General features: G+C 43.8%; 2 protein-coding genes and 1 long non-coding RNA gene across 4 annotated transcripts in view; 2 read left to right on the top strand and 1 right to left on the bottom strand.

Annotated features, from left to right (window-relative positions):
- The window catches only part of ELP2 (elongator acetyltransferase complex subunit 2), a 55,305-nt gene extending 40,588 nt beyond the window's left edge, over positions 1-14,717 (top strand). For both annotated transcript variants that reach the window (XM_004020416.5, XM_042239381.1), the window contains 5 exons: positions 6,182-6,374; positions 10,042-10,163; positions 11,819-11,952; positions 12,458-12,571; positions 14,160-14,717. In XM_004020416.5, the coding sequence (XP_004020465.1) occupies positions 6,182-6,374; positions 10,042-10,163; positions 11,819-11,952; positions 12,458-12,571; positions 14,160-14,316 (720 nt within the window). In that variant the 3' untranslated portion in view covers positions 14,317-14,717. The remainder of the gene's footprint in view (positions 1-6,181; positions 6,375-10,041; positions 10,164-11,818; positions 11,953-12,457; positions 12,572-14,159) is intronic.
- Positions 14,718-15,416: 699 nt separating this feature from the next.
- On the bottom strand, positions 15,417-27,440 carry LOC121817747 (uncharacterized). The gene is made up of 2 exons (XR_009598192.1): positions 18,520-27,440; positions 15,417-17,415 (listed from the first exon to the last, which is right to left on the bottom strand). It is a non-coding gene; the product is annotated as an uncharacterized LOC121817747 (long non-coding RNA).
- Positions 16,770-27,489, top strand: part of MOCOS (molybdenum cofactor sulfurase) — a 68,396-nt gene continuing 57,676 nt past the window's right edge. The window contains exon 1 of the mRNA XM_027960806.2: positions 16,770-16,883. The gene's annotated coding sequence lies outside the window, so the exon portion shown is untranslated. The remainder of the gene's footprint in view (positions 16,884-27,489) is intronic.

The raw sequence follows: 27,489 nt of genomic DNA, 5'->3' as shown, positions 1-27,489 counted from the left end.
AAGAAATGGAGTAGCCATCATGGTCAACAGAAGAGTCCGAAATGCAGTACTTGGATGCAGTCTCAAAATGACAGAATGATCTCTGTTCGTCTCCAAGGCAAACCATTCATTATCAACATAATCCAAGTCTATGCCCCAACCAGTAATGCTGAAGAAGCTGAAGTTGAATGGTTCTATGAAGACCTATAAGACCTTGTAGAACTAACACTCAAAAAAGATGTCCTCTTCATTATAGGGGACTGGAATGCAAAAGAAGGAAGTCAAGAAACATCTGGAGTAACAGGCAAATTTGGCCTTGGAATGCGGAATGAAGCAGGGCAAAGACTAATAGAGTTTTGCCAAGAAAATGCACTGGTCATAGCAAACACCCTCTTCCAACAACACAAGAGAAGACTCTACACATGGACATCACCAGATGGTCAACACCGAAATCAGATTGATTATATTCTTCGCAGCCAAAGATGGAGAAGCTCTATACAGTCAACAAAAACAAGACCAGGAGCTGACTTGTGGCTCAGATCATGAACTCCTTATTGCCAAATTCAGACTTAAATTGAAGAAAGTAGGGAAAACCACTAGACCATTCAGCTATGACCTAAATCAAATCCTTTATGATTATACAGTGGAATGAGAAATAGATTTAAGGGCCTAGATCTGATAGATAGAGTGCCTGATGAACTATGGAATGAGGTTCGTGACATTGTACAGGAGACGGGAATCAAGACCATCCCCATGGAAAAGAAATGCCAAAAAGCAAAATGGCTGTCTGGGGAGGCCTTACAAATAGCTGTGAAAAGAAGAGAAGAGAAAAGCAAAGGAGAAAAGGAAAGATATAAGGATCTGAATGCAGAGTTCCAAAGAATAGCAAGAAGAGATAAGAAAGCCTTCCTCAGCGATCAATGCAAAAAAATAGAGGAAAAGAACAGAATGGGAAAGACTAGAGATCTCTTCAAGAAGATCAGAGATACCAAGGGAACATTTCATGCAAAGATGGGCTCGATAAAGGACAGAAATGGTATGGACCTAACAGAAGCAGAAGATATTAAGAAGAAGTAGTAAGCATACACAGAAGAACTGTACAAAAAGATCTTCACAACCCGGAAAATCACGATGGTATGATCACTCATCTAGAGCCAGACATCCTGGAATGTATAGTCAAGTGGGCCTTAGAGAGCATCACTACAAACAAAGCTAGTACAGGCGATGGAATTCCAGTTGAGCTATTTCAAATCCTGAAAGATGATGCTGTGAAAGTGCTGCACTCAATATGCCAGCAAATTTGGAAAACTCAGCAGTGGCCACAGGACTGGAAAAGGTCAGTTTTCATTCCAATCCCAAAGAAAGGCAATGCCAAAGAATGCTCCAACTACCGCACAATTGCACTCATCTCACACGCTAGTAAAGTAATGCTTAAAATTCTCCAAGCCAGGCTTCAGCCATACGTGAACCGTGAACTTCCTGATGTTCAAGCTGGATTTAGAAAAGGCAGAGGAACCAGAGATCAAATTGCCAACATCTTCTAGATCATGGAAAAGGCAATAGAGTTCCAGAAAAACATCTATTTCTGCTTTATTGACTATGCCAAAGCCTTTGACTGTGTGGATCACAGTAAACTGTGGAAATTCTGAGAGAGATGGGAATGCCAGACCACCTGGCCTGCCTCTTGAGAAATCTGTGTGCAGGTCAGGAAGCAACAGTTAGAACTGGACATGGAACAACAGACTGGTTCCAAATAGGAAAAGGAGTGTGTCAAGGCTGTATATTGTCACCCTGCTTATTTAACATGATAGAGTAGTTTATATTTTCTAAATTTCTAAATTTTTCTATAAATGTAACTATAGTTTGTACTCTTTTTTTGTGTGTAGCTTCTTTCATGTGTCATAATTTGAGATTCATCTATTTTGCTGCATGTATCAATTAATTGTTCATGTTTTTGTTTCTGAATTGTCTTCCCTTTTACATATATATTACAATTTGTTGATCCATTCACTTAATGGACATTTAGGTGATTTCCATTTTGGGACTTTTACCAGTAAAGCTGTTATAAACATTTGTGTACAAGTCTTTGCATAGAATATGCTTTCATGTCTCTTGAGCAGATACATAGGAGTGGAATTGCTGAGTATATGGTAGATACATGTTAAAATTTTTAAGAAGCTGACAAACTGTTTTCCAAAGTGGCTGTACCACTTTACAGTCCCACTGGCAACGTGTGAGAGTTTCAGTTGCTCCACACCTTCACTAGTACATGATATTGTCATGTTTTTAATTTTTACCGTTCTGATACTTTTGTAATACCTCACTGTACCTGTAATTTGCATTTCCCTAATGATTAATGATATTGAGTATTTCTTCGTGTGCTAGTTTTCCGTCTGTGTATCTTCTTTGATGAAGTATATATTCAGATCTTTTGCCCAGTTCTTCATTGTATTGTTTTCTTATTACTGAATTTTGAAAAGTTCTTTATATACACTGGATACTCCTTTATCAGACATTTGCTAGGTAGATAATTTTCCACAGCGTCTTTTCCTTTTCTTGGCAGTGTTTTTTCAGAGGGCAGAAGTTTATGTTTTGGTGAAGTCTAAGTTATCACTTTTGTTCTGTGTTGAGTTTGTGCTGCTTGTGTAGAATCTCAGTAATCTTTGCCTGACTCAAAGATCTTCTGCATTATTAAGCATGTTTGCTGTGCATTATGACGAATTCTTTATCAGGCTGCAAAATCTCCCTACAGTTCCTAGTTTGCAGAGAGTTTTTAATCAAGAATGGATGTTCAGTTCTGTTCAGTTCAGTCGCTCAGTCGTGTCCAACTCTTTGCGACCCCATAATGGATGTTAGATTTTGTCAAATTTTTTTCTTTGTTGGCATGTCATATGTTTTTCCCTTTATTATTATGAAGAGTTACATTGAATGATTTTTTCAAATGATGAACCAGCTTTGCATTCCTGCTCATGATATATATGTATATAAATTTTAAAAAATTATTCTTTTTATTGAGGTGTAACTGACATGTATAACATTGTATTAGTTTTAGGTGTACAGCATAATGATTTGGCGTTTGTTTACATGGGGAAGTGATCCCCACAGTAAGTCTAGCTAACACCCATCATCATACATAGTTAGAAGACAAAGTTTTTTCTTGTGCTGAGGATGTTTAAGATCTCAGCAGCTTTCAAATATGCAGTTCAGTACTGATGATAATTGCTGTGCTACAGATTACGTCCCCCTGACTTAGTTATCTGTAGCTGGACATTTGTACCTTTTGACTCTTCACTCATTTCACCCAGCCCTCAATCCTGGCTTCTGGATAGGTGTTAGTGCTGTTAAGGTTTTCCTCTAAGCATTGCTTTTGAGGCATTCTGCAAATTTTGGTATGTTGTGTTTTCATTTTCATTCAGTTAAAAATACTTTCTAATTTCTTTCACCTTTTATTTTCTAACTATAGGTTATTTTGAAATATATTAGTTTCCATATACTGAGTATTTTTAAGGTGTTTCTGTTACTGATTTCTAATTTAATTTTGTTTAAAAAGTATAGTATAGCTTCAATCATTTGAAATTTAATCTTGGTAAATTTCCATGTTCCCTTGAAGAAGGTAGATTCTGTTTCTGTTGGGTGGAGTGTTCTGAAAAATATGACTTATATTGGTTGATAGTATTACCGTCTTTGCTCTTTTTGTTCTGTTGTGTGTGGCATTTTGAAATCTCTGACGACAGTTGTGAACTTGCCTTTTAATCTTTGTAGTGCGTTCAGTTTGTACTCTGTGTTTTGAAGCTCTGTTGTTAGATCCTAAGCATTTATGATCATTATGTTCTCTTGATTAACTGATTAGTTTATTATTATGAAATGAAACTCTTTATTTCTGATAATAGTTTGTGCTCTGAAATCCACTCTGATGTTAATATAGCCACTCCAGCTTTCTTTCTTTTTTTTGGCCACACTTCGAGGCTTGCACTGTCTTAGTTCCCTGACCAGGGATTGAACCCATGCCTCCTGCAGTGAAAGCATGGAGTCCTTACCACTGACTAGTGCTTGAATTATGTGTCTTTTTTCATCATTTTACTTTTAAGTTGTTTGTTAACTTTTATCTCAAGTGGATTTCTTGGAGGCAGCATAGAGTTGGATCTTTTTCTTGTCCTGATGATCTTTCATTTTAATAGGGGTGTTTATTAGACTGTTTGAATTTAATGTAATCATTGATATGGTAGATTTACTTTATCTTGCCATTTGTTTTCTGTTTAATCCATCTGTTCTTTGATCCATTTTACTTATTTTTGGTGAAGTAATTGCTTTTTATAATTCTGTTTCATTTCTTTTGCTTAGCAGATATAACTCTTTGTTGTGTTATTTTATTGGTTGTTTCACATTTTATAGTATGTGTCTTTAATTTACCACAGTTTAGCATCAAGTAATAGTGCACTGTTCATGAGAAAATAAGTTTATTTTCATTTCCCCCTATTTTGTGGCATTGTTTTTGTACATTTTGCTTCTTTACAGAAATCCCATGATGCTATTATTTTTGCTTTAATAATCAATTATCCCTAAAGAGATTTAAATAATAAAAAAGTTTTTCCAACAGATATAATTTTCCTTCTGCCTGCAGGATATTCCCTAGCATTTTTTGTAATGTAGTTCTGCTGGTTAGGAATTTTTTTTGAGTTTTCGCTTGTCCAGAAAATATATATGTCTCCTTCATTTTAAAAGTGTACTTATGGTAGGTAAAGGATTGTTTGTTTTCCTTTCTATACTTTAAAAACGTTGCTTTATTTCTTCTGACTTGCGTTGCTTTGATGAGAAGCCGATTGTGATTTTCCTTTGTTGCTCAGTAATGGGCTTTTCCTCTCCATGTGCAGTTTCTTGTTTATCCCTGGTTTTAAACAATCTGACTATTGTGGGTGTAATTTTCTTTGTGTTTCTTGTGCTTGAGTTTTATTGAACTTATTGGATCCTTCAGTTTATTGTTTTCATCAAATTTGAGGGCCATTAGCTTTTTAAGTATTTTTTCTTTTCATCCTTTTGCAGACCATATTTGGCTGCTTGATGTTGTCATAGGGTTCAGTGATGGTCTTTTGTTTTTTAATTTTTTCTGCTCTATGATTCTTTTTGTCCCTTGGGGTAACTGTTCTTTGTTGCCAGACATCAAGTATTTTGAAGTGCCATTGTTTCATGTATTTCGTTTGATCTTTTAGTTTTTTTCATACAAGATAGTAAATCTGGTCCCTGTCAACTTCGTATGGACCAGAAGTGAAAGTCTCTTAAGTACTAATTACACAGTTAATGCAGAAATGTATTTTGTAAGAATATAATACATACTTGTAAAATTATGTAAAATGCATACTTGGAAAAATAGTATGGCAGCTCCTCAAAAAATTAAAATAGAACTATACCATATGATCCAGCAATTCTGTTTTTGGGTTTTTATACAAAGAAAATGAAAACACTATTTATATAGATAAACATACCCCTGTGTTCATTGTAGCTTTATTTGCAATAGACAAGATATGGAAGCAGCCAAAGTGTCCATTGATAAAGGAATGACTAGGAAGGGGTGGCGTGTGTGCACGTGAATGTGCAGTATAACCCAGCCATTAAACAAGAGTGAAGTCTTTCCATTTGTGGCACCCTGGATAGACCTGGAGGGCATTATGCTAAGTGAAATAAGTAAATAAGTCAGACAGAGAAAGATAAATACTAAATGATTTCATTTATATGTGGAATCCAAAAAACAAAACAAATGGACAAACAAAACAGAAGCAGATTGATTGATACAGGGAACAGACAGGGTGTTTTCAGGAGGGGTGGAGAGATGATAGAAATAGGGGTATAAGAGGTATAAACTTATAAATAATTCACAGTTTCAAAATAAGTCACGGGGATGTGAGGTGCACATAGGGAACACAGTCAATAACAAGGTAAAATATTGTATGTTAATTATAATTTTAAAAATTCTGATTCCACTGCCAGTCTCTTAATTATTCATCATTTCTAATCCCCGTCTGTCTCTTCTCAGGGGTTACACCTGGTTATAGAATTTATGGTATCTTCTGAGAATTTGTGGTTTCTATTTATGCAGATACATGAAGAATACTGTAGAAGCAATGTGTTACTTTGAAAAGTGGTTTTGTTTTATTTTTTCCAGTGTATTTCACTCACATTGCTTTCTTGTTTCATCTCTGTCCTACAGGCGGCCAAGAAAGAACATGCCGCCATCATTCTCTGGAACACTGCATCTTGGAAGCAGGTGCAGAATTTAATCTTCCACAGCTTGACTGTCACACAGATGGCCTTCTCTCCTGACGACAAGTTCTTACTAGCTGTTTCCAGAGATCGGACCTGGTCACTGTGGAAGAGGCAGGACACAATCCCACCTGAGTTAGGTAAACGGCTCCTGGCTGGGAAGAGTACTAGTGAGACAGCTATATCCATTTACTCACTTTGAGCAGCTGTTGGGTAAAGTGAAATGATAACAGGGTGAAGGCTAGAGTCTGGTTACTGGGAGTCTTTCAAAGTTTTTGACATTTGAGGAAGACTTGACCTTCCTTATAAGGATGATAATGTTTTCAGATATCTTGGTTAAAGAACCATAAAAATCTGTATGTACAAAATTTAGACTTTGCATATGGTTACAGAATGCCACCATAAAACCAAATAGATGATATATACTGAGGATTTTATGGGACAGGAATAATAATATACAGTTAAATTACCCACCTGTTTCACACTGGTAATTCAGACATCCACTTGACTTCCTTGGTGGCCCAGATGGTAAAGAATCCACCTGCTATGCAGGAGACCTGAATTCCATCCCTGGGTCAGGAAGATCCCCTGGAGGTGGGAATGGCTACCCACTCCAGTATTCTTGTTTGGAGAATCCCGTGAACGGAGCAGCCTGGCAGGCTGCAGACCATGGAGTTGTAAAAGCACTGGACATGACCGAGGAACTAATACTTGTGAATGACACGACCCCTGGGCAAGATGCTAACACACCTACCTGCATTCTTCTTTGGACCTGGCATAAAATGAAAAAACACTGAAAAGGAAAAAAGAGTCTCCTTTGTGTACTTACAGCAACAGCCTATTATTCTTCCAGTTTCAGCGAGTGGGTAAAATCTAGAGAGTGGTTAAAGTACTTTTGTGTTATGTAATCCTGCTGTTAATTTTTTCATTGATTACTACATCAATTTGACTTATGATGTTTTTAGTTCTTTGGGTTTTTTATATTTTAGAGAATATCAAGTACTATGACACATACTGAGCAGTATATGTTAAAACAGACTGATTTCATTTGCAACCAGTGATTTCCTAATATGTAGCCTTTACTTTTTAAAGTTAAAATGAGGCTAATAACAAGTCTATATTATAATGTGTTATATCTTTGTGGATTGTTGATTAATAGATACATTAGTCTTCCCTTGATACACAGCTAGGTCATTTAGGTTTAGTCCCTGTGAGGGCTAGAAGTTAGTTACCCTACACTTAGAATCTTACAAAGGAAAAGATTTAAAAAAAAATTTTTTTTTTTTTTTTTTTTTACATTAAGAGTGCATTATTCTTTTTTCCATAGCTTAATACACAGATCTGGCTACTTCCTGAGTAAGTTTAAATTTCTTCAGGCTTCTTCTTTAGGCATCAACTGAACTTTTAGTTAAGTGTCCAGAAGATGTTTTACATCATTCACTTCAGTTCAGTTCAGTTCAGTCGCTCAGTCGTGTCCAACTCTTAGCGACCCCATGGACTGAAGCACGCCAGGTCTCCCTGTCCACCAACTCCCAGAGTTTATTCATACTCATGTCCATTGAGTCGGTGATGCCATCCAATCAGCTCATCCTCTGTCATCCCCTTCTCATCCTGCCTTCAATTTTTCCCAGCGTCAGGGTCTTTTCCAGTGAGTCAGTTTTTCACATCAGGTGGCCAAAATATTGGAGTTGCAGCTTCAGCATCAGTCCTTCCAATGAATATTCAGGACTGATCTCCTTTAGGATGGACTGGTTGGATCTCCTTGCAGTCCAAGGGACCCTCAAGAGTCTTCTCCCAACACCACAGTTCAAAAGCATCAATTCTTTAGCCCTCAGCTTTCTTTATAGTCCAACTCTCACATCCATACATGACCATTGGAAAAACCATAGCCTTGACTAGACGGACCTTAGTCAGCAAAGTAATGTCTCTGCTTTTTAATATGCTGTCTAGGTTGGTCATAACTTTTCTTCCAAGGAGTAAGCGTTTTTTAATTTCACGGCTGCAGTCACCATCTGCAGTGATTTTGGAGCCCCCCAAAATAGTCTGTCACTGTTTCCACTGTTTCCCCATCTATTTGCCATGAAGTAGTGGGACCAGATGCCATGATCTTAGTTTTCTGAATGTTGAGTTTTAAGCCAACTTTTTCACTCTCCTCTTTCATGTTCATCAAGAGGCTTTTTAGTTCTTCTTCACTTTCTGCCATAAGGGTGGTGTCATCTGCATATCTGAGGTTATTGATATTTCTCCCGGCAATCTTGATTCCAGCTTGTGCTTCATCCAGTTCAGCATTTCTCATGATGTACTCTGCATAGAAGTTAAATAGGCAGGGTGACAGTATACAGCCTTGACGTGCTCCTTTCGTGGTTGTTGTTCCAGTCTGTTGTTCCATGTCCAGTTCTAACTGTTGCTTCTTGACCTGCATACAGATTTCTCAGGAGACAGGTCACGTGGTCTGGTATTCCCATCTCTTTCAGAATTTTCCAGAGTTTGTTGTGGTCCACACAGTCAAAAGCTTTGGCATAGTCAATAAAGCAGAAATAGATGTTTTTCTAGAACTCTCTTGCTTTTTCTATGATCCAGCAGATGTTGGCAATTTGATCTCGGGTTCCTCTGCCTTTTCTAAATCCAGCTTGAACATCAGGAAGTTCACAGTTCACGTATTGCTTAAGCCTGGCTTGGAGGATTTTAAGCATTACTATACTAGCGTGTGAGATGAGTGCAATTATGTGGTAGTTTGAGCATTCTTTGGCATTGCCTTTCTTTGGGATTGGAATGAAAACTGACCTTTTCCAGTCCTGTGGCCACTGCTGAGTTTTCCAAATTTGCTGGCATATTGAGTGCAGCACTTTCACAGCATCATCTTTCAGGATTGGAAATAGCTCCACCGGAATTCCATCACCTCCACTAGCTTGGTTTGTAGTGATGCTTCCTAAGGCCCACTTGACTTCACATTCCAGGGTGTCTGGCTCTAGGTGATCACACCATTGTGATTATCTGGGTCATGAAGATGTTTTTTGTATAGTTCTTCTATGTATTCTTGCCACCTCTTAGTATCTTCTGCTTCTGTTAGATCCTTATCATTTCTGTCCTTTGTTATGCCCATCTTTGCATGAAAAGGGGTAGCTCTAATTTTCTTGAAGAGATCTCTAGTCTTTCCCATTCTGTTGTTTTCCTCTATTTCTTTGCATGGATCACTGAGGAAGGCCTTCTTATCTCTCCTTGCTGTTCTTTGGAACTCTACATTCAAATGGGTATAGCTTTCCTTTTCTCCTTTGCCTTTAGCTTCGCTTCTTTTCACAGCTATTTGTAAGGCCTCCTCAGACAACCATTTTGCCTTTTTGCATTTCTTTTTCTTGGGGATGGTCTTGATCACTGTCTTCTGTACAATGTCACGGACCTCCATCCCTAGTTCTTCAGGCACTCTATCAGATCTAATCCCTTTAATCTATTTGTCACTTCCACTGTATAATCATAAGGGATTTGATTTAGGTCATACCTGAATGGTCTAGTGGTTTTCCCTATTTTCTTCAATTAAACTCTGAATTTGGCAATAAGGAGTTCACATCAGTCACTTGAGAGTGACTAATCAGTATAATATCATTTCCTACTAGAAAAATAATTGTATGCCCATAGTTTTCTGGTGAGGGGTCTGCTCCCTGGCCTTGATCTGTTGCAGAAGACATCCATTTATGTGTATAAATTGATGACTAAATTGCATGATTTATATGGCACTTAAACATAACTTTCTAACAAGGAAAAACCAGGTTTCTCCACTTTGAGAGTAGTGCATAAATGTGTTTCTTTCAGACCCCATCTTCAGCCTGTTTGCCTTCACTAACAAAGTCACTGCTGTGCATAGCAGGATTATTTGGTCTTGTGATTGGAGTCCGGATGGCAAGTATTTCTTCACTGGAAGTCGGGACAGAAAGGTAATTTTTTTTACCTTTGTATTTTTTCAAATGTAATATAATAATATTACAGGTATCTTTGGATTAAAAAAACACACATAATCCTAATTTTCTAATACGGTTTTTAAAAATCAGTTTATGTATTCCCTCCTGTGTTTTTCATATGCATACAAGTAAGAAAGACTTTTCTTACTTGTTAAATTCTATAAATACATGTCTCTGAAATATCAACTACAGAGGAGACTCTTCAGACTCATTACTAACATCAGATGGCCCCAGTGGGAGAAAAGTAGTAAATGAAATGGGTTAAGACTATCCATACTTTTCTTTTTCATACTTGTATGAATTTAAAATTCTGTGAATAGTTGTTACCTTTTCATTCATTGGAGGAGGTGGGGTATGTGAGTGTGTGTGTCCCAAGCTTTGAAAAAAGTCAGGATAAGTGAGCTAGCAGTAGGTTCTTGGCCTTGCCCCTTGCCCTTGTTCTCTGGGAAATGTTTGCCTGGCCCAGTCTTTCCTCTGGTGTTCATGCTCTTTGAAACGTCCACGGGATTGCAAAGAGTTGGACATGACTGAGTGACTTAACAACAACATGGCAATAGAGAGGTGATTAGGTGGGTGAGGGTGTTGATGGGGTGGGTTGGGGGGTTTGAATGGAAATTTTCATTCCCAATATATCTTTTGTTATTATTTCTTACTATTAAAAATTCTGTGTGTAACTGTGGTTAGAAATAAAAGTTATTTTAAAATGTTAAAAAAAAAAATATCCTTTCCTTCTGTGCAGTTCCTGCAGACTAGAGGTCTGAGGCGCCCGAGCGTCTCCTTTCCGCCCCCGCCCTCTCAGTCCTAGTCGTGGTATTCCTGAGCAGGGGGCTGACACAGCGTGTGCTCAGTGACACACACAAGTGTCAGCCTCTGACACACCCTCTCCCAGCCCTTCTCTCCTCTCACTGGCCTCCCCGTGTCTTCCCCAGCATTTATCTTCCTACTCTCTGCAAGCTGCTCAGGCAGCAGGTCTGCTTCCGCCCTCCACAGTCAGGCCCGCCTGCAGACGGTCCAGCGTGACTCTCAGGGAGAGGTCAAGGCTGAAACGGCAAAGCACCGTCCATCAGGCGGTCTCGGGAATGCCCTTCTGCTTGCCTGGGCAGAGCCTTCTGCTCAGAGTCTCTCTTTGGTCCTGAAGTTGCAGCTCTTGTCTCTTTCACTGCCCTCTCCATTTCTTTGTGACTGTTCACACCCCTTCGAGGCCTGAGCTTCCAGAAAAGCCTAATTTCTTAGCTTGGTATCATCAGGTTGGGGCCTCCTGAGAGCTGAGCTGGGGTGTAGAGGAAGAGCCAAGGACTTAGTATGGTTCCATACATTTTGAGGTAATTTCTTGGGGGAATGCACAGGCACTCACTGGGTCAAAACTGGTTTCCTGAGTATAAAGAGCAGGCCTCTGGGCAGGGACAGTCGACTTTGGCCCAGCACACTTGGGTAGTTGAGATCTCAGACTTGCATCTGCTACACGGTGGCTTCTCTGTGATGCTTGCAGTCCTCAGAAGTCCCGGATCACAAATGAAAATGATGAATTAAAAAATTTCAGTGTCATCTATGCCATTGAAACTCTAATGCATCGCCATTAACAGAAACCTTGCAGAGAGAAAGCGTTACAGAGTTTGATCTGTCTGTGCTAGGTGGTTGTCTGGGGTGAGTGCGACTCCAGCGATGACGCCATCGAGCACAGCATCGGGCCCTGCTCCTCCGTTCTGGACGTGGGTGGAGCTGTGACCGCCGTCAGCGTCTGCCCGGTGCTTAACCTTTCCCAACGGTCAGTCTCTGTGTGGGGGCTTCATCTCATGTTTCTTTAAGAGGACCACTTAGTTTCTCAGTGTGTAGCCCTCTTATGCTTTCATCTGTGGGTTCTTTCAGCTTCCAAGTTAACTATTTTTTTAAACTAATGCTTATGTTTCTCATAAGAATTTCTAAATTGATAGAACTTGATGGTATTTAGAGTGGTGAAATAGAGATGGGGAGTGTGGCTCAGAGGTTCTTATTCACCAAATGGAAGATGGTGCTACTTTCTCTATAGCGAATATCTTTAGTAGACTGAGGGCCCCACAGCCAGCCAGGGAAGCGCTGGCTCGCGGGCCTTGCCCACCAGGGACAGAGGTGGAACTGTGCACCCTCGATGGAGAGGCGGCTTCTTGCGTGCACGGCAGAGCAGCACACTGGGTCCTGGGTCCGAACAGAGTCCTTCGTCAGCCAGAGGGAGTCGGGAACCCTGAAGAAATTCATGCTAAATTAATCAGTCTTCACCCTTCTTTTAAAAACAGATACGTGGTTGCAGTAGGATTAGAGTGTGGAAAGATTTGTTTATACTCCTGGAAAAAGACCGATCAAGTTCCGGAAATAAACGACTGGATCCGCTGTGTAGAAACAAGTCAAAGGTATTTCTTTCCTGTTTTTGCTTCCACCAGATCAGATAGACATCGTTGGAGTCTTTAGCAACAAATCTCATGCCTCATTTGCGTGGAGAAGAACACGCATCCGTTCCCGGTGCTTACCCCCGATTGGTACCTGTGTTTTGTGACATTCTCTTGAAATTGACATTTGTTACTATACTGCACTTATTTTTAAAAAGTTTATTTGACCACATGGCTTGTTTGCCTGATATCATCTTTAGAGATAACACAGTGGAGATGAAAATGAATTTCAGAATGATGGGTTTCAGAATGTGACCACAGTAGAATCTTAGGAAAATTTGATTCAGAATGTTGGTGATTTGTTTGGAAATATTATAGACTGTGGTTGGTAGCCAGATCTCATGTTTGAACACTTCAGCTCAGCTCCCAAAATGGCGCAAACTGCCAGGTGCCGCTCCCAGCCCTGTGACCCGCCTTCAGGCAGAGCGAGGGCTCTGAGCCTTGGGCCTGGGCCCCGCCTCTGCTGGCTCAGAGCGTCTGCTCCTCATCGCCTCCTCCTCATCCACCTGCCTGGACAGCAGGGATCACTTGTCAATCAACTTCACCCATTTTATGCATTAGAAATGACGAGACTTGCAAAAAAGTCACACATCATTCTGTGTTAGATTTTTTTTTTTTTTAGGATTCTTCAACATTTGTATGTTTAAACTATCCAAAATATAACTTCAAATACAGTTCCAAACAACAGCACCATGAGGAAGGCCACTGGCTTGATGACGAGAGACATGTATTGTACAGGCTATTTCTTCCAGAGGAGTTTGTCTCCTTATCAGCAAAGCATGTTAATGCTTGTGATAATTGTATTCATTTAAATATATTAAAAGGAGATCTGATTTGTCACTGCTTCTCTCATGGCTTTGCTCCCACCTCTCTGAGGCTGGGTTTGGCTGTTGAAACAGTTCATGCTGTTGGCTTACCTAAGAGAGAGGTAGCCAACGAAATTCCATATTTCAGGCATTTGAAATTGCCTCTCTTCCCGGCCTCCCCTGCCTTCTTTGCCTTCCTTTCGGTTTGCTCTGCCCGCAATGCTCACTCTGCCTCGGCCTGGTACCTGGCAAGCGTGACACTGGCAGGAAGCCCCGTAGAAAGCACAGGCAGGGGCATGTACAGAATTTGAGTTTTTCATTAAAAATTTTTTTTGTCATTATGATGACTTTGGATTTGCAAGAACTGATTCCTGACTTACTTTATATTATTTGGATTGCTAACAGTACAGTTACCAAATTAGTAGTAATGTTACCTGAAAGACTTAATTTCAATAGACATTTCTCGAATTCCACTGATCATTAAAGCAGAATTTGACAGAAATGCATTGTCTATTTCTTGCTGTTTTTGGTGGTGTCCTTGGTCGGTAAGTAAGATGTTTTCAAGGTTAAAATAAAATTGCTAAACTGTTAGTCACAGCACATCTTGATGTTCAGGTTTTGACTTCCATTTATGTTAACATCACTAATAGGAAGCGCATACTAATTTAATTAATATGAATTGAGCAGCCAGTAAAATGTTTCATGGTTGTAGCATATGTTCATCTCATGATTTCTCTTTGTTTTAGCCAAAGTCATACACTTGCTATCAAAAAATTATGCTGGAAGAATTGTAATGGAAAGACTGAACAGAATGAAGGAGAAGGTGCAGAATGGTTACAGTTTGCAAGTTGTGGTGAAGATCACACTGTGAAGATACACAGAGTCGACAGATGTGCGCTGTAGTGGATTTAGTGACTACAAGCGTATACCCATCAGTGTCTGTATTTATCATGTAAATGGATAACCTTTCTTTACCTCATACTTGTATCGAGTTTCATTTTTAAGCCTTATGGCAGTAGTCCTTTTATGAGTCTCAGACCCTCTGAAATATGATGGAAGCTACAGACTCTTTGCTCAAAATGTTTATATATGCACCCACTCTCAGAACCTCGCCCATGCTTTCAGGGATTCAGACCTGCATCTGTGTGTTCCTGATTGAGAGCCTCTGTCCCTCCTTTCTTCATGACCGAATTTGCCTAATTCTGTGTCATTTTCTTCTGTTTTCATATGCTGCTGTTTGGGACATTTTATTATTTACTGCCCTCTTCTGAGGGAGGACCTAAAAAATAAAGAGATAAAACCCAGATTACTCAATTTTCAACAGTTCTTGTAAATAAACGGACCACACAAGTGTGGTCTTGACCCCTTCCTCCCAGTACATACCAGCCATTCTAGGAATTTGGCAGGTGGTTGTGAGTTTGAACTGCAGTCCCTCCCTTCTATTCCTTCAGGGTTTGACTTAAAGTAGAACATCCCAGCATTTAAACTGACAGATGAAGGGGCTTGGAAAGTAGAGTTCCGAATCATCTGAGCCCCTGTGAGGTCACGTGGATTAGTCACGAGAGAAAGGCTGAGGTCATGAGAGTGAAGGATGTCCCCAGGGGGAGCGAGCGGTAGGAACAGATTGAACATGCCAGAAAGACAGTATTGGGTGTGCCTGCAGAGGTTTGGGAAGTGGGCCACCAGAGCTGAACATGCTTGGGAGCTGGGTCAGGAGAGCTTCAGAGAGGGTGTGGGAGAGCCTGTGAAGCTGGAGGCATCTGACCCTGTGGAAATGAGCCACCTGGCAGACTGCCCCTTAAACGCACACTGTACGTAATAAATGTGCTGGAAGAGGGAGGGGTGGGAGTCTATGCTGTTATCTAACAGGACATTTTGCTTCCAGAGGAGTTAGTCTAAGTCTAGTGATACTTAGTCTAAATGAAAGTTTTTAGAGCAGAACTATCTACTGTTTTTAGTCCAACAGAAATACAGTGTAAGCCACCTTTCTTCTAGTACCCACATAAAGGAGAAAAAAGTGTAATTTATTTTGATGACCCATTTGTTTTAACCCAGTATATCCCAAATAGGATCATTTTAACAGACAATATAAAAAGTTACAGAGATTTTACCCTTGTATATGAAATCGTTGTATCCTACAAAGTGCAGTTTACATTTAGAACCCATCTCAGGGTGGACTGACCACATTTCAAGTGTCCGCTAGCCACCTGTGGCTACCGGTTATACCCATATTTGGACAGTGCAGTTCTGAACTACAGAATCTCTCTAAACTTGTCTTAGACCTTTAGTGGTGTGTGTGTGTAAGCACACGTGTATGAGCATGTATGCACCAAGGCAGTGAGCACCTCAGCGTCTTCACCACAAACCAGGATGCCCTAAAGTGTGGTTTCTCTGCTAATCCAGGGAAGGGTCTGGATCTCCCCATTGGCACACAGTAATTTGTTCAGATGCCTCGCGTGTGGGACTTCAGAGCAGATTCAGTGGACTTAACAGTCCTTTGGAACGCTCTCCAGCACACAGGAGAGCAGTCCTGGTCTTGAGGAAGCCAAGTTCATGGTTACTGTTTGACCAGTTGTAAACAGCTTTCCCAAGTTGTCCTGAAGCATCTGTGTCATTCAGTTTCAGTAAGTGTTACCAGGAGCTTCATACATACACTTTGTAATTTTACCATGATGGTCTTGTCTTTTTAAAAGTTCTGGCTGCGCTGGGTCTTTGCTAGGCTTTCTCTAGTTGTGTGCCAAGCTTCTCGTGGTGGTGGCTTCTACTGGTGTGGAGCACAGACTCTAGGGCACTGGCTCAGTAGCTGTGACCCACCGGCTTAGTTGCTCTGTGGCCTGTGGGATCTTCCCAGACCAGAGATTGAACCTGTGTCCCGTGCATTGGCAGGCAGAGTCTTAACTACTGGACCACCTGGGAAGTCCACAATGGTCTTAATCTGTTCTTCCTGGAGACACTTTGAACCATACTCTGGTAGTTTATAACATCTAAAGCAAAGGGACAGTCTTGCAGCTTTGCTCTGGAGGAGCTGAGGAGTATTTCAGGATCCCAGACCTACCCTTGCCAGCCTGCCCTGATCATTTAATTTCTCTGCCTGATTTACAGCATCAAAGTTCAGATTGATGCCAAGTGCCAGTCTAAGCAGTCTCTTCTGACCTACAGGACTTTCCTGGATGGAGGCGAGGTGGTTGGGTTGTGTTCCCGGCAGTGTTTATCTTGGACAACTAAGAGTCAAATCCTTGCCTTCCCAGCAGCCTCGGGGGAAGCAGCTGTGGTTAGTGATTCCAAAGACAGACTGGGATTGGAGGGAGACTGTGCCAATTCAGGGATAAAACAAAAGGACAGAAGCATCCTCTCCTAAGTGAGAAATCCTCACCACTCCAGAAAATCCTGTAAGGATTCTGTGGTCTGTAAGGAAAATGCAAGGTCTTCTTACTCTGTACAAATCCTGTGTACGTCTCAAGGAAGCCTGGGTGAGTGTTGGAACCTGGAGGTAAGGAATCAGAGTTGTGTTTGAACCCTGGCTCACACTGGCTGTGTCTGGGTAAGCTTTTCTCGTCTCTGTAAGTGGAGATAACATTAATGGGTCAGTCTGACCTCGATTCAACTCTGTGAAAGAAAACGTAAAATGTTCTTTTTGGCCTATTGCAAGAATGAAGTTTTCTCTCTAAAAAGAAATCTAGGTAGGCAGGCCAGGTGGGGGGGGGGGGAAGACGCCTCAACATGATCAAGGCACCCAGGCTTTTTGCCCTCATCCTCAGTGTGTGGCTTCCTCACTCTCCAGGATGGCTGCTTGGCCTCCTGCCATGATCTTTGCATCCCAGCCAGCAGAAAGGAGGAAGGCATAAGAGGCTTGCCCCTAAGTTTAATAAAATTTGGAAGTCCATACAAGTTCTGCTTAATGTCTGTGACCTGAATTTTATTTTGTAGCCGTACCTCAAGAGAGACTGGGAAATGAAATGTTTATTGCAGGTGGTTCTTAGCTGAGAATTGAATTGCTTTATTCTGGAAGAGAGGACAAATGTTAGTCTCATTTCATAAAAAGTAACCACTGTAGTTTACCCATCCATCTCCCCTCCCCCGTCCCCCCACTTGCTCTGGTCATAGCTGTGCTGTGGTCCACAGCGTGTGTGCCCTTAGTCGGGTTTATGCTTTGTCTTCATGTCTCATTAAATGGTGTTTTTCCCCCACAGCAGTAAGTTGAATTGGTGTTTCACTATGCAGTTATAGGAGAAGGCAATGGCAACCCACTCCAGTACTCTTGCCTGGAAAATCCCATGGATGGAGGAACCTGGATGTCTGTAGTCCATGGGGTCGCACAGAGTCGGACACGACTGAAGTGACTTAGCAGTAGCAACCACCTTATAGGGTTGTTTTGAGGGTTAAATGAGCCAATGCATTAAAAATGCTGGCCCAAGGTCTGGATTTAGTAAGACACCAATAACTGGTAACTGTTACAATTAAATAAAGTTGAGTTTGTGTCACCTCCATAGAGCCTTTGAGTTCAGTTCACTCGCTCAGTTGTGTCCGACTCTTTGTGACCCCATGAACCGCAGCACGCCAGGCCTCCCTGTCCATCACCAACTCCCGGAGTTCACCCAAACCCATGTCCATTGAGTCGGTGATGCCATCCAGTCATCTCATCCTCTGTCATCCCTTTCTCCTCCCACCTTCTATCATTCCCAGCATCAGGGTCTTTTCAGATGAGTCAGTTATTCACATCAGGTGGCCAAAGTATTGGAGTTTCAGCTTCAACATCAGTCCTTCCAATGAATATTCAGGACTGATTTCCTTTAGGATGGACTGGTTGGATCTCCTTGCAGTCCAAGAGACTCTCAAGAGTCTTCTCCAACACCACAGTTCAAAAGCATCAATTCTTCGGCGCTCAGCTTTCTTTATAGTCCAACTCTCAGACATCCATACATGACCACTGGAAAGAGCCTTTCTACAGAGCCTTTATTTTCCCTCATTTCAAGGATTCTTTCTCTGAATTCATAGTATTTTATTCTCATTTTCTTTTATGGCCTTTGTTGCTTCCTATCTCTATTAATGTGTATCTTAGTCTCTTAATTGTGCCTAACTCTTTGCAACCCCATGGACTGTACCCACCTGGCTTTTCTCTCCATGGGATTTCTCAGGCGCGAATACTGGAGTAGGTTGCCATTCCCTTCTCCAGGGGATCTTCCTGACCCAGGGATCAAACCTGGGTCTCCTGCATTGCAGCCGGATTCTTTACTGTGAACCACAGGGAAGCCCGTATATCCTAAGCAGTATCAATTAGATACTTTATGTGGTAAGAAAAGTTTCTCTCAAAAAAGAAACAGGGAATTGTTAGCTCATGTAACTGAAAACAGTCCAGTGGTCGGACAAGGCACAGGGGCAGTGTGACCAGGACCCGTCTCCCCGTCTCTGATTCTCAGCTCTGCCCTCTCCGTGTGCCAGTCTTGCAGGGCTGCCCTTGCTCATGGCTACAAGAGGGATGAAAGCAGCCCCTGAGGCGACTGATTGCCTTGCTCATGCACATCAAAAAGAATAAACCCTTCAGAGCTCTCTGGTGGTCCAGAGGTTAGGATTCAGAGCTCTCACTGCCAAGGGTCTGGATTCAGTCCCTGGTGGGGGAACTAAGATCCTACAAGATGCAACAAGGCCGAAAAAAATAAAAAAATAAAAAAATAAACCTTTAAAGGTGAAGTCCCTAACTTTACTCTGAATGACCCACAGTGGGCAAAGGAAAGCACACAGAGTGGCTGGAGCCTGCCCACCTGCTGTAGCAAGAGCATGAGATTACCTGTTCTGGGGCTGGAGGCAGAGTCAGCCCCGTGAGGACCACACGGGGCTGTTTTCCAAAGCAGAGGCGGAGGGGCAGTGGGTGCTGGCTAGGTAGTGAGAGCCAAGTGTACAAGCCTATGAAAGCCTAAACATCAGGGCATCAAATTAGCATCTAGCACAGTTTATCTATCTAGCACCATGTACTGTCAAATAGTTGCTGAATTTGAGAATAAGTTTGATAATGGCTGACTGGTGGGGGAGCATTCTCCAGTGTAAGTCACCAGTCAGTAAAAGGAGTAATTGGCATCAAACCCTCTCCCTGCCTTGGTGGCACAAAGAGGGGACAAAGAGCAGGAAGAAGATAACAGCGTAGAGGGGAACAAGAAGGGAGTGGTTTGGCCTTGTTCATTGACTCCTTGAATGAACAGGGAGAAGCTAGGGTCCCAGGGAAATGGCCTCAGGAAGATGCCTGCTGTTTCGCTCCTGTGGTCTGCCTAGCACTGGGTGGGGTTGAGGGGGTTGTTTTGAACATGAGTTTGGATATAATAGAGCCTTGTTCCCAAACATGGTGATTTTGAGCTGCCCTTTCAGCTCCTATTCACAGAGAAGGTCTGTCACTGCAGGGGAGGGAGCTTCCTGGGGTTTTCTGATCTTTCTTTCCACTGCTCTCAAGTTGTTTCTACCAGAGCTTCCTCCCTACCAGGCTCTGCTGAGAAACCAGCTCCATTGCTGTCTCTCTTCCTTTCTGCTGTCCAGGTCCTTCTCTTACTATATATATATAATTTATTTATTTATCTATAAACAAAAATTTTATATATATATATATATATATTTACTTTTTATTTGGCTGCATCAGGTCTTAGTATGGTTTGAGGGCTGCAGAGTACATGGGCTCAGTAGTTGCAGAACTGGGGTTTAGCTGCCCCATGGCATGTGAGATCTTAGTTCCCTGAACAGGGACTGAACCTGGGTCCCCTGCATTGGAAGGCAGATTCTTAACCACTGGACCACCAGACCCTCTTCTGACTTCTCTGGTACCAGGATATCTAGATCATTGTTCTCGTTGTTGGGGAGGTATGCATTTCACTTCTAGCAGGAAACACTAATTTCATCATCCAAACCAAATTCAGCCTCCTCTGAAATATCCACCCTCATTTTACCTGGCAGGAAATATGATTCATTGTAATTGGCAGCCTCCAACTATCTCCACGATCAAGAGGCCTGGGGGGTTTTAGCCAACAGAAAAACTACCCTTCCTTACCGTTTAAGACCAGGCCATTATAATGGAGCTTCCATCGCCACCCAGACAACGGAAATGATCACTTAGGTCACTGTATAAACGACCTCACCAAGCAAGCTCAATAGTCTGACTAGTCCTCGTCCCAACTGGCTTTTCAGGCTTGGTTACCACCAAGGTGCTCTGCTCTGGCTCTCCTCCCATCTCTGACTGTGCCTTCTCACTCGTCAGTGGCATGGAGGCAGATGACTCCTAAATGTCACTGTCCCTGGGACTTTGACTCTTTCCTTGAATACTCCAGAGCTCCTGGGATGACCTGTCCACAGGCCCCTCCCATGAGTTGTATCTCCAACTGACACTGTCCTTCCTGAGGCTGGGGCCCGAATTTTCATTTAGACATCCTGAATTGAGCCCCATCTTGGTTCCAATATACCTGGGCTGCCAGGGGTCTCAGACACACCTCTTCCCATCCCTCCTGTACCCCAGACAGGCTCCTCAGCACTGGAGGGTCTGACAGCTCTCTCACCTTCCTCTCCATCCCCTCCCCTCATCTCCACCCTGGAGCCTGTGCTCCAGCCTCAACCAAGGTCCTGCTTTGGGAATATTCTGAGCCTTCTGTGCCTCTAGGCCACCGAACACGGAACGGTCCTCGCCTCCCCCTTCTCTGGACCCTCTGGAGTCCCAGGTGAGGGAGGCTCAACCTTCTGAAGGAAGGACCCTTCTCCAGCACTCTGCAGCATGGAGCAGACCCATCTTCTTCACTGTCCTGGGGGCCTCTCAGCCCAGAGGCTACCTTATGGACTGTTGTCTTCCCAGTCCTGACCAGGTTCCCAGCAGGGAGCAGCTCCCCAGTGGACACTGAACAACTGTCCCTGCCAGAGCCCGTTTTCATCTGCAGTAATTCAGCCTTGGACAGTTGCAAGAGGACCACCCCACCATCTGGCCCAGTCAAAGTCATTAGACAGTTTGGCTGAAATCACCTCTTTGGGGCACTTTCTTGCTCAAGAATCTTCAGAATGATATTCCAGTCCCTTGGCCTGACTTAGAGCCTTTTAAAACTCACCCCCAAACCTGCCCTACCTCCTTCCTTACCTCCGCAGGCTCTGAGAGGCACTCACGGAACTGTTGCCAAGCGAGCACTTGAATGAATGCTACACGAATGAAAGTCTTCGGTAGAGTGGAGATCCTTGAGAATGGGGCCCATTGCCGTAGCCTGAGTGCAGAGCCAGGCTCAGTGGGCTGGATCAGGGACAAAGCCCCACTAAGGGGGAGGGACAGCGCTCCCTAACCTGTCTACCCAATCTGGCTATGAAAGGGAAAGTGTTAGTCGCTCAGTTGCGTCCGACTCTTTGCGACCCCGTGGATGGTAGCCCACCAGACTCCTCTGTCCATAGGATTCTCCAGGCAAGAATCCTGGAGTGGGTTGCTATGCCCTCCTCCAGGGGATCTTTCTGCCCAGGGATTGGATCCAGATCTCCTGCCTTGCAGGCAAATTCTTTACTGTCTGAACCACCACACATATTTTTCATGGTTTTTGGTAAGAGAGGGTCGTCCAGAGGATCTGAAGAGTTGTTTTACTACCAAGTTCTAAACTTTGGGCCCTGAGGCTGGTTGCCGGGACCTCAGCATGGACCAGACCAGGCTCTTGCGAGGTCCTGGGACCAGCAGCTAGACCAGGGAGGATGAAGCAGTGGCAGGCCTGTAGCACAGGAGTTTACTGAATGATGAATATGTGTAAGACATTCACTGGTGGGGACTGGAGGTTCTACTTCAGGTGGGGTAGGAGTGAGCAATCTAATTTCTGACAGTCTCATTCTGGCAGGAGAGGCCCAGGGTATCTTGGAGACTGAAGCTCCCGACATCCCCCTCCACCCCACCCTCCCTTCTTCACTGTAGCCTAGGTCTCAGGCTTTTTCCTTTGGGGTGCCTTCCCTGGACTCCTGGTTGGAAGTAGCTCCTTTCTCTCCTCCCTCCTGCCATTCTAACCTGCATTCTGAAGCCAAGCAACAGGGCACTCAGCCCCTACTGTCTGAGTCATGTCCCTACATGGCTGTAGGCACAGTATCTTCACATCCTCTGGAGCATGCAGGGCCCTGGGCAGAACCAGGAGCTTAAAGATACTTCTTGACTAGAGGGTAGTTCAGTGGTTTTTAATGACCTTAAGCGTTCTACACTGTACATCAGAGGATACAGTTGACAGAGTGAAAAGGCAACCTACGGAACAGGAGATAATATCACAAATGATGTATCTGATGAAGGGTTAATATCCACACTATATAAAGAATTCCTACGACGCAATAAAAAAAACCCAAAACAACCAAGTCAAAAAAGAAGGGGGGCAAAGGATTTGAACAGACAATTCTCCAAAGATGATATATGAATGGCCAATAAGCACCTGAAAAGATACTCAATGCCGCCAATCAGTAGGGAAACGCAAATCAACACCATAGAGAGAAGCCACCTCACACCCAGTAGGATGGCTTTACCATAACAACAACAAAAATCTAACCAAACCAAATAAAACCAGAAAGTAAGGACTGGTGAGAATGTGGAGAAATTGGAACCCTGTGCTCTACTGGTCAGAACGTAAAATGCGGCAGCTGCTGTGGAAAACAGTGTGGTAATTCCTTAAAAATTAAAAATAGCACTACCATACGATCCAGCAATGCCGCTTCTGGTTATACGTTTGAAAGAACCGGAAGTAGGATCTCAAAGGGATACTCCCACACCCATGTTTATAGTATTGTTTATAATAGTCAAGCAGTGGAAGTATTCCAGTTGTCCATCAGTTTGGATGGGTCAAAAATACGGTATAGACCTACGTGTGCGTTAGTCGCTCAGCCGTGTCGGACTCTCTGCAGTCCCACGGTGTGTAGCCCACGAGGCTCCCCTGTCCATGGGATTCTCCAGGAAAGAATACTGGAGTGGGTTGCCATGCGCTCCTCCAGGGGGTCTTTCCAACTCAAGGATCAAACCTGGGTCTCTCACATTGCAGGTATATACCTATAGTGGAACCTAAACATATATATATATATACACACACACACATATATATATACACACACACATATATATACACACACACACACGCATATAGCAGGTATATACCTATAGTGGAACCTAAACCTATATATGTGTGTGTGTGTATATATATACACACACACATATATACCTATATACACATATATATACACACATACATACACACACACACACACACACACACACACACACACATATATAGGAAGTAAAGTAAGTGAAGTCACTCAGTCATGTCCGACTCTTTGCAACCCCATGGACTGTAGCCTACCAGGCTCCTCTGTCCATGGGATTTTCCAGGCAAGAGTACTGGAGTGGGTTGCCATTTCCTTCTCCAGGGGATCTTCCTGACTCAGGGACTGAACCTGGGTCTCTTGCATTGCAGGCAGACGCTTTACCCTCTGAGCCACCAGGGAACCCTATACATTATTCAGTCTTAAAAAAAGTGAAGTCACTCAGTCGTGTCCGACTCTTTGCGACCCCATGGACTGTAGCCTGCCAGGCTCCTCTGTCCATGGGATTTTCCAGGCAAGAGTCCTGGAGTGGGTTGCCATTTCCTTCTCCAGGGGATCTTCCTGACCCAGGGATTGAACTGGGTTCTACCTGCATTCTAGGCAGACACTTTACCGTCTGAGCCACCAGGGAAGATCCTGAGAAAAAGGAAATTCTAAACACATTCTACCACATGGACATTATGCTAAGTGAAATAAGCTAGTTACTAAAAGACAAATACTGTTTGATTCCACCCATATGAGGTACTTCAGTTCAGTTCAGTCGCTCAGTCATGTCCAACTCTTTGTGACCCCATGAATCGCAGCACGCCAGGCCTCCCTGTCCATCAACTCCCAGAGTTCATTCAAACTCATGTCCATCGAGTCGGTGATGCCATCCAGCCATCTCATCCTCCGTCGTCCCTTTCTCCTCCTGCCCCCAATCCCTCCCAGCATCAGAGTCTTTTCCAGTGAGTCAGCTCTTCGCATGAGGTAGCCAAAGTACTGGAATTTCAGCTTTAGCATCATTCTTTCCAAAGAACACCCAGGACTGGTCTCCTTTAGAATGGACTGGTTGGATCTCCTTGCAGTCCATGGGACTCTCAAAAGTCTTCTCCAACACCACAGTTCAAAAGCATCAATTCTTCGGCACTCAGCTTTCTTCACAGTCCAACTCTCATATCCATACATGACCACAGGAAAAACCATAGCCTTGACTAGATGCACCTTTGTTGGCAAAGTAATGTCTCTACTTTTGAATATGCTATCTAGGTTGGTCATAACTTTCCTTCCAAAGAGTAGTAAGCGTCTTTTAATTTCATGGTTGCAATCACCATCTGCAGTGATTTTGGAGCCCCCCCAAAATAAAGTCAGCCACTGTTTCCACTGTTTCCCCATCTAGTAGAGTAGCCAAATTTTTGTGTACAGAAAGTAGAACAGTGGTTGCCAGAGGCTGGGGGAGGGGGAAGTGGAGTTCTTATTTAACGGGTACAGAACTTGTTTTGCAAGATGAAAGGAACTCTGGAGATTGTTTGCACAGCAGGTGGATGAACTTGATACTACTGAACTGTGCACTTAAAAATGGCGAAGGGACTTCCCAGGTAGTCCAGTGGTTAAGACTCCAAGCTTCCAATGCCGGGGTCGTGGGTTAGATCCCTGGTTAGGGAACTAAGATCCCATTTGCTTTGTGACCAAAAATAACAAAAAAAAAGAGCTCTGGCTTCTGAAAAAAAAAAAAATCTCCTAAGAGGGTAAATTTCATGTTATGTATATTTAACACAATTAAAAAAAAATTTTTTTAAGGAGTTCTGAATTGGCCCATTCAGATTGTTTCCTAGCAAGTCTGTCCTAAAGTAGCACCCTTGTGGATTTCTGACTTGTTACGCAGCCACATAACACCTTGAGGAGACGTACTCCGTCCATTCCCTGGGAAATAACCTGTCACTCCTCAGGGTGCAGTTCAAGGACGCTAACGTCAGTATCACTTGGGCTAGTTAGAAACCTAGAACCTGTCCCATGCCTGCCAAATTTAATTAGAATCTGCATTTTAATAGATTTCCAGATAATTCTTGCAGGTTAATTCCTGAAAAACTTGTCCTCAAGGAGAAGAAGGGCATTAAAAAGAGGGGTGAGAGGAGCACCACCCCCCACTATTCCCCCAACTTACAGGTAGGGAAACGGAGGTCAAGATGCCCAAGGTTCCTGCTCCAAGTGTGGCTAGAAGGTGTGGTACAGGCAGGTGGGTTGGGTGATGATGATAAGGAGCAAAGTGGGGCACCCATCCATCGATGCATTCATTCCTTCCAGAGTAAGATCCTAGGGATTCTGCTGTGAATGAGATGAGCCAGAGTGGTCTTCAGGCAGAGTCCACCCAGGCGCTACAGCCTCTGGACCCAGTGCCTTCAGTCTGGGCCACAACCACCACTTCCATGCCCCTCCCCCGCAGGGTCTTTCTTAGATCTGGTGCTGGGGGCACGGTCAGGAGGACTGGCTCTCACAGTGGGCCACTGGGCAGCAGGATCCTCGGGGTGCTTTTTATACAAGCAGAGGCTGGTCCAGGGAGTCTGCGCCACTCACTGTCATGCATCCCAAGGCGACCGCAGGCCTGGCAGTCGCACAGGCAATGAACTTGTCTCCTGGGCTCCCTTCCCACCACAGCTTGCTTGAGGGCTGGGACAGGAAGGAAGGGGGCAGAGCACAACTATTAAAAGAATGATGAAACTATTGAGAGGAACAGGATGTAACAAAAACTGGTTAGAACCTCCTAGGCCCAAGATGGCGGACAGTTTGACCTCCAGTAGACCTTGAGCCTCATACACTCACTCTAATACCTTAGCCTCTGCTAAAGGGCACACCACCAGTGCCCTGGCAGTTCCATAAAAGGCCAAAAAGTGGATGCTACCCTAGTTCCTGAAAATCCCTGCCCCTTCTCCAAGACAGAATATTCCTCCCACTCATTAGCCTATGAAATGACCCAACCCATGAAAACTAAGCACCCACACTTCCAGGCACCTTTCCCACCTTCTGAGACAGCCCACACTCTGTCTATGGATTGTGCCTCTAACTAAACCTTTCATTTTTCTGTGTCTTGCTCTTGAATTCTTATCTGCATAACCTGCCTCGAGGATAGATGTGATCTTGACCATCCTCTCATGCCCCATTTTTCCTACTACAGAGCCAGTAGTAGGGCCCCACCGTGGGTCACCAAGGACCAGAATCTGAGTCCTCACCGTAGCTCCCTCCAGACCTTCTGGCCTCCTACAGTGGGTTCAGCACAGCCCCCGCCTGGTCCTACACCCGCGGCACCTGCCCTTCCCTGGGCCTCCAGTACGTTTCACTCCATCCTGGGAAGCGGCCTGCACCTGCCCACCCGCTTCTTCACTCACTCCCGGCCGCGCAATTCGCGCACGTGGGTGTGACCCGGCCCTCCACACTCGAGGCAGTAATCCCCTCGGATACCGGGCCCCGGATGGAGCGGAGGAGGAGCTTTTGCTTGGGTCGCACTCCAACTACCCGGTTCCGAAGGTGCGCACCTGCCTAGACTTGATTAACCAAACTCTTGGATCCTCGGTCTTTTTCCTCTTTCACCTTTTGCTCAGCCGCATTTTCAGAGACGCCGAGCGCACGCCCCACTGGGGAGCCGCAGTCCTGGCAAACGCCCGGGCAAACGCCCCGCCCCGCACCCTGGAGTTCCTCCGGGGAGAGTGAGGGTCCCGGGCGCTGCGCTGGGCTCGGGCCAGGGAGAGTTGGGCCGGGAGGATCTCCAGGTTCCAGGATTCCCAGCAGCAAAAGCAGTTCATTGCATCTTCCATCCGCCTGTCCGTGGGACCGCAGATACACGAAACTTTGCGTTCCCAGGGTCTGGGGGCATCTCCATGGACTGCGATGCAAAGCAGACAGTCACGGGCACTGCCTCCCCGGCCCCCAGGTGGGAAAAGGGCAGAAAGGGGTGAAACTCCGTGAGTCAGCGCACCCAGGGCCTGCCGGGCCGGCCCGGAGAGGCGCCGCCCCTCGGCGGGGACGCGGTGCCACTGGAGGGCCGGG

The sequence above is a fragment of the Ovis aries genome, chromosome 23 (genome assembly GCF_016772045.2).
Source record: "Ovis aries strain OAR_USU_Benz2616 breed Rambouillet chromosome 23, ARS-UI_Ramb_v3.0, whole genome shotgun sequence".
NCBI lineage: Eukaryota > Metazoa > Chordata > Mammalia > Artiodactyla > Bovidae > Ovis > Ovis aries.
The sequence above is the reverse complement of the archived record's forward strand: the minus strand, read 5'-3'. Positions and strand labels throughout refer to the sequence as shown.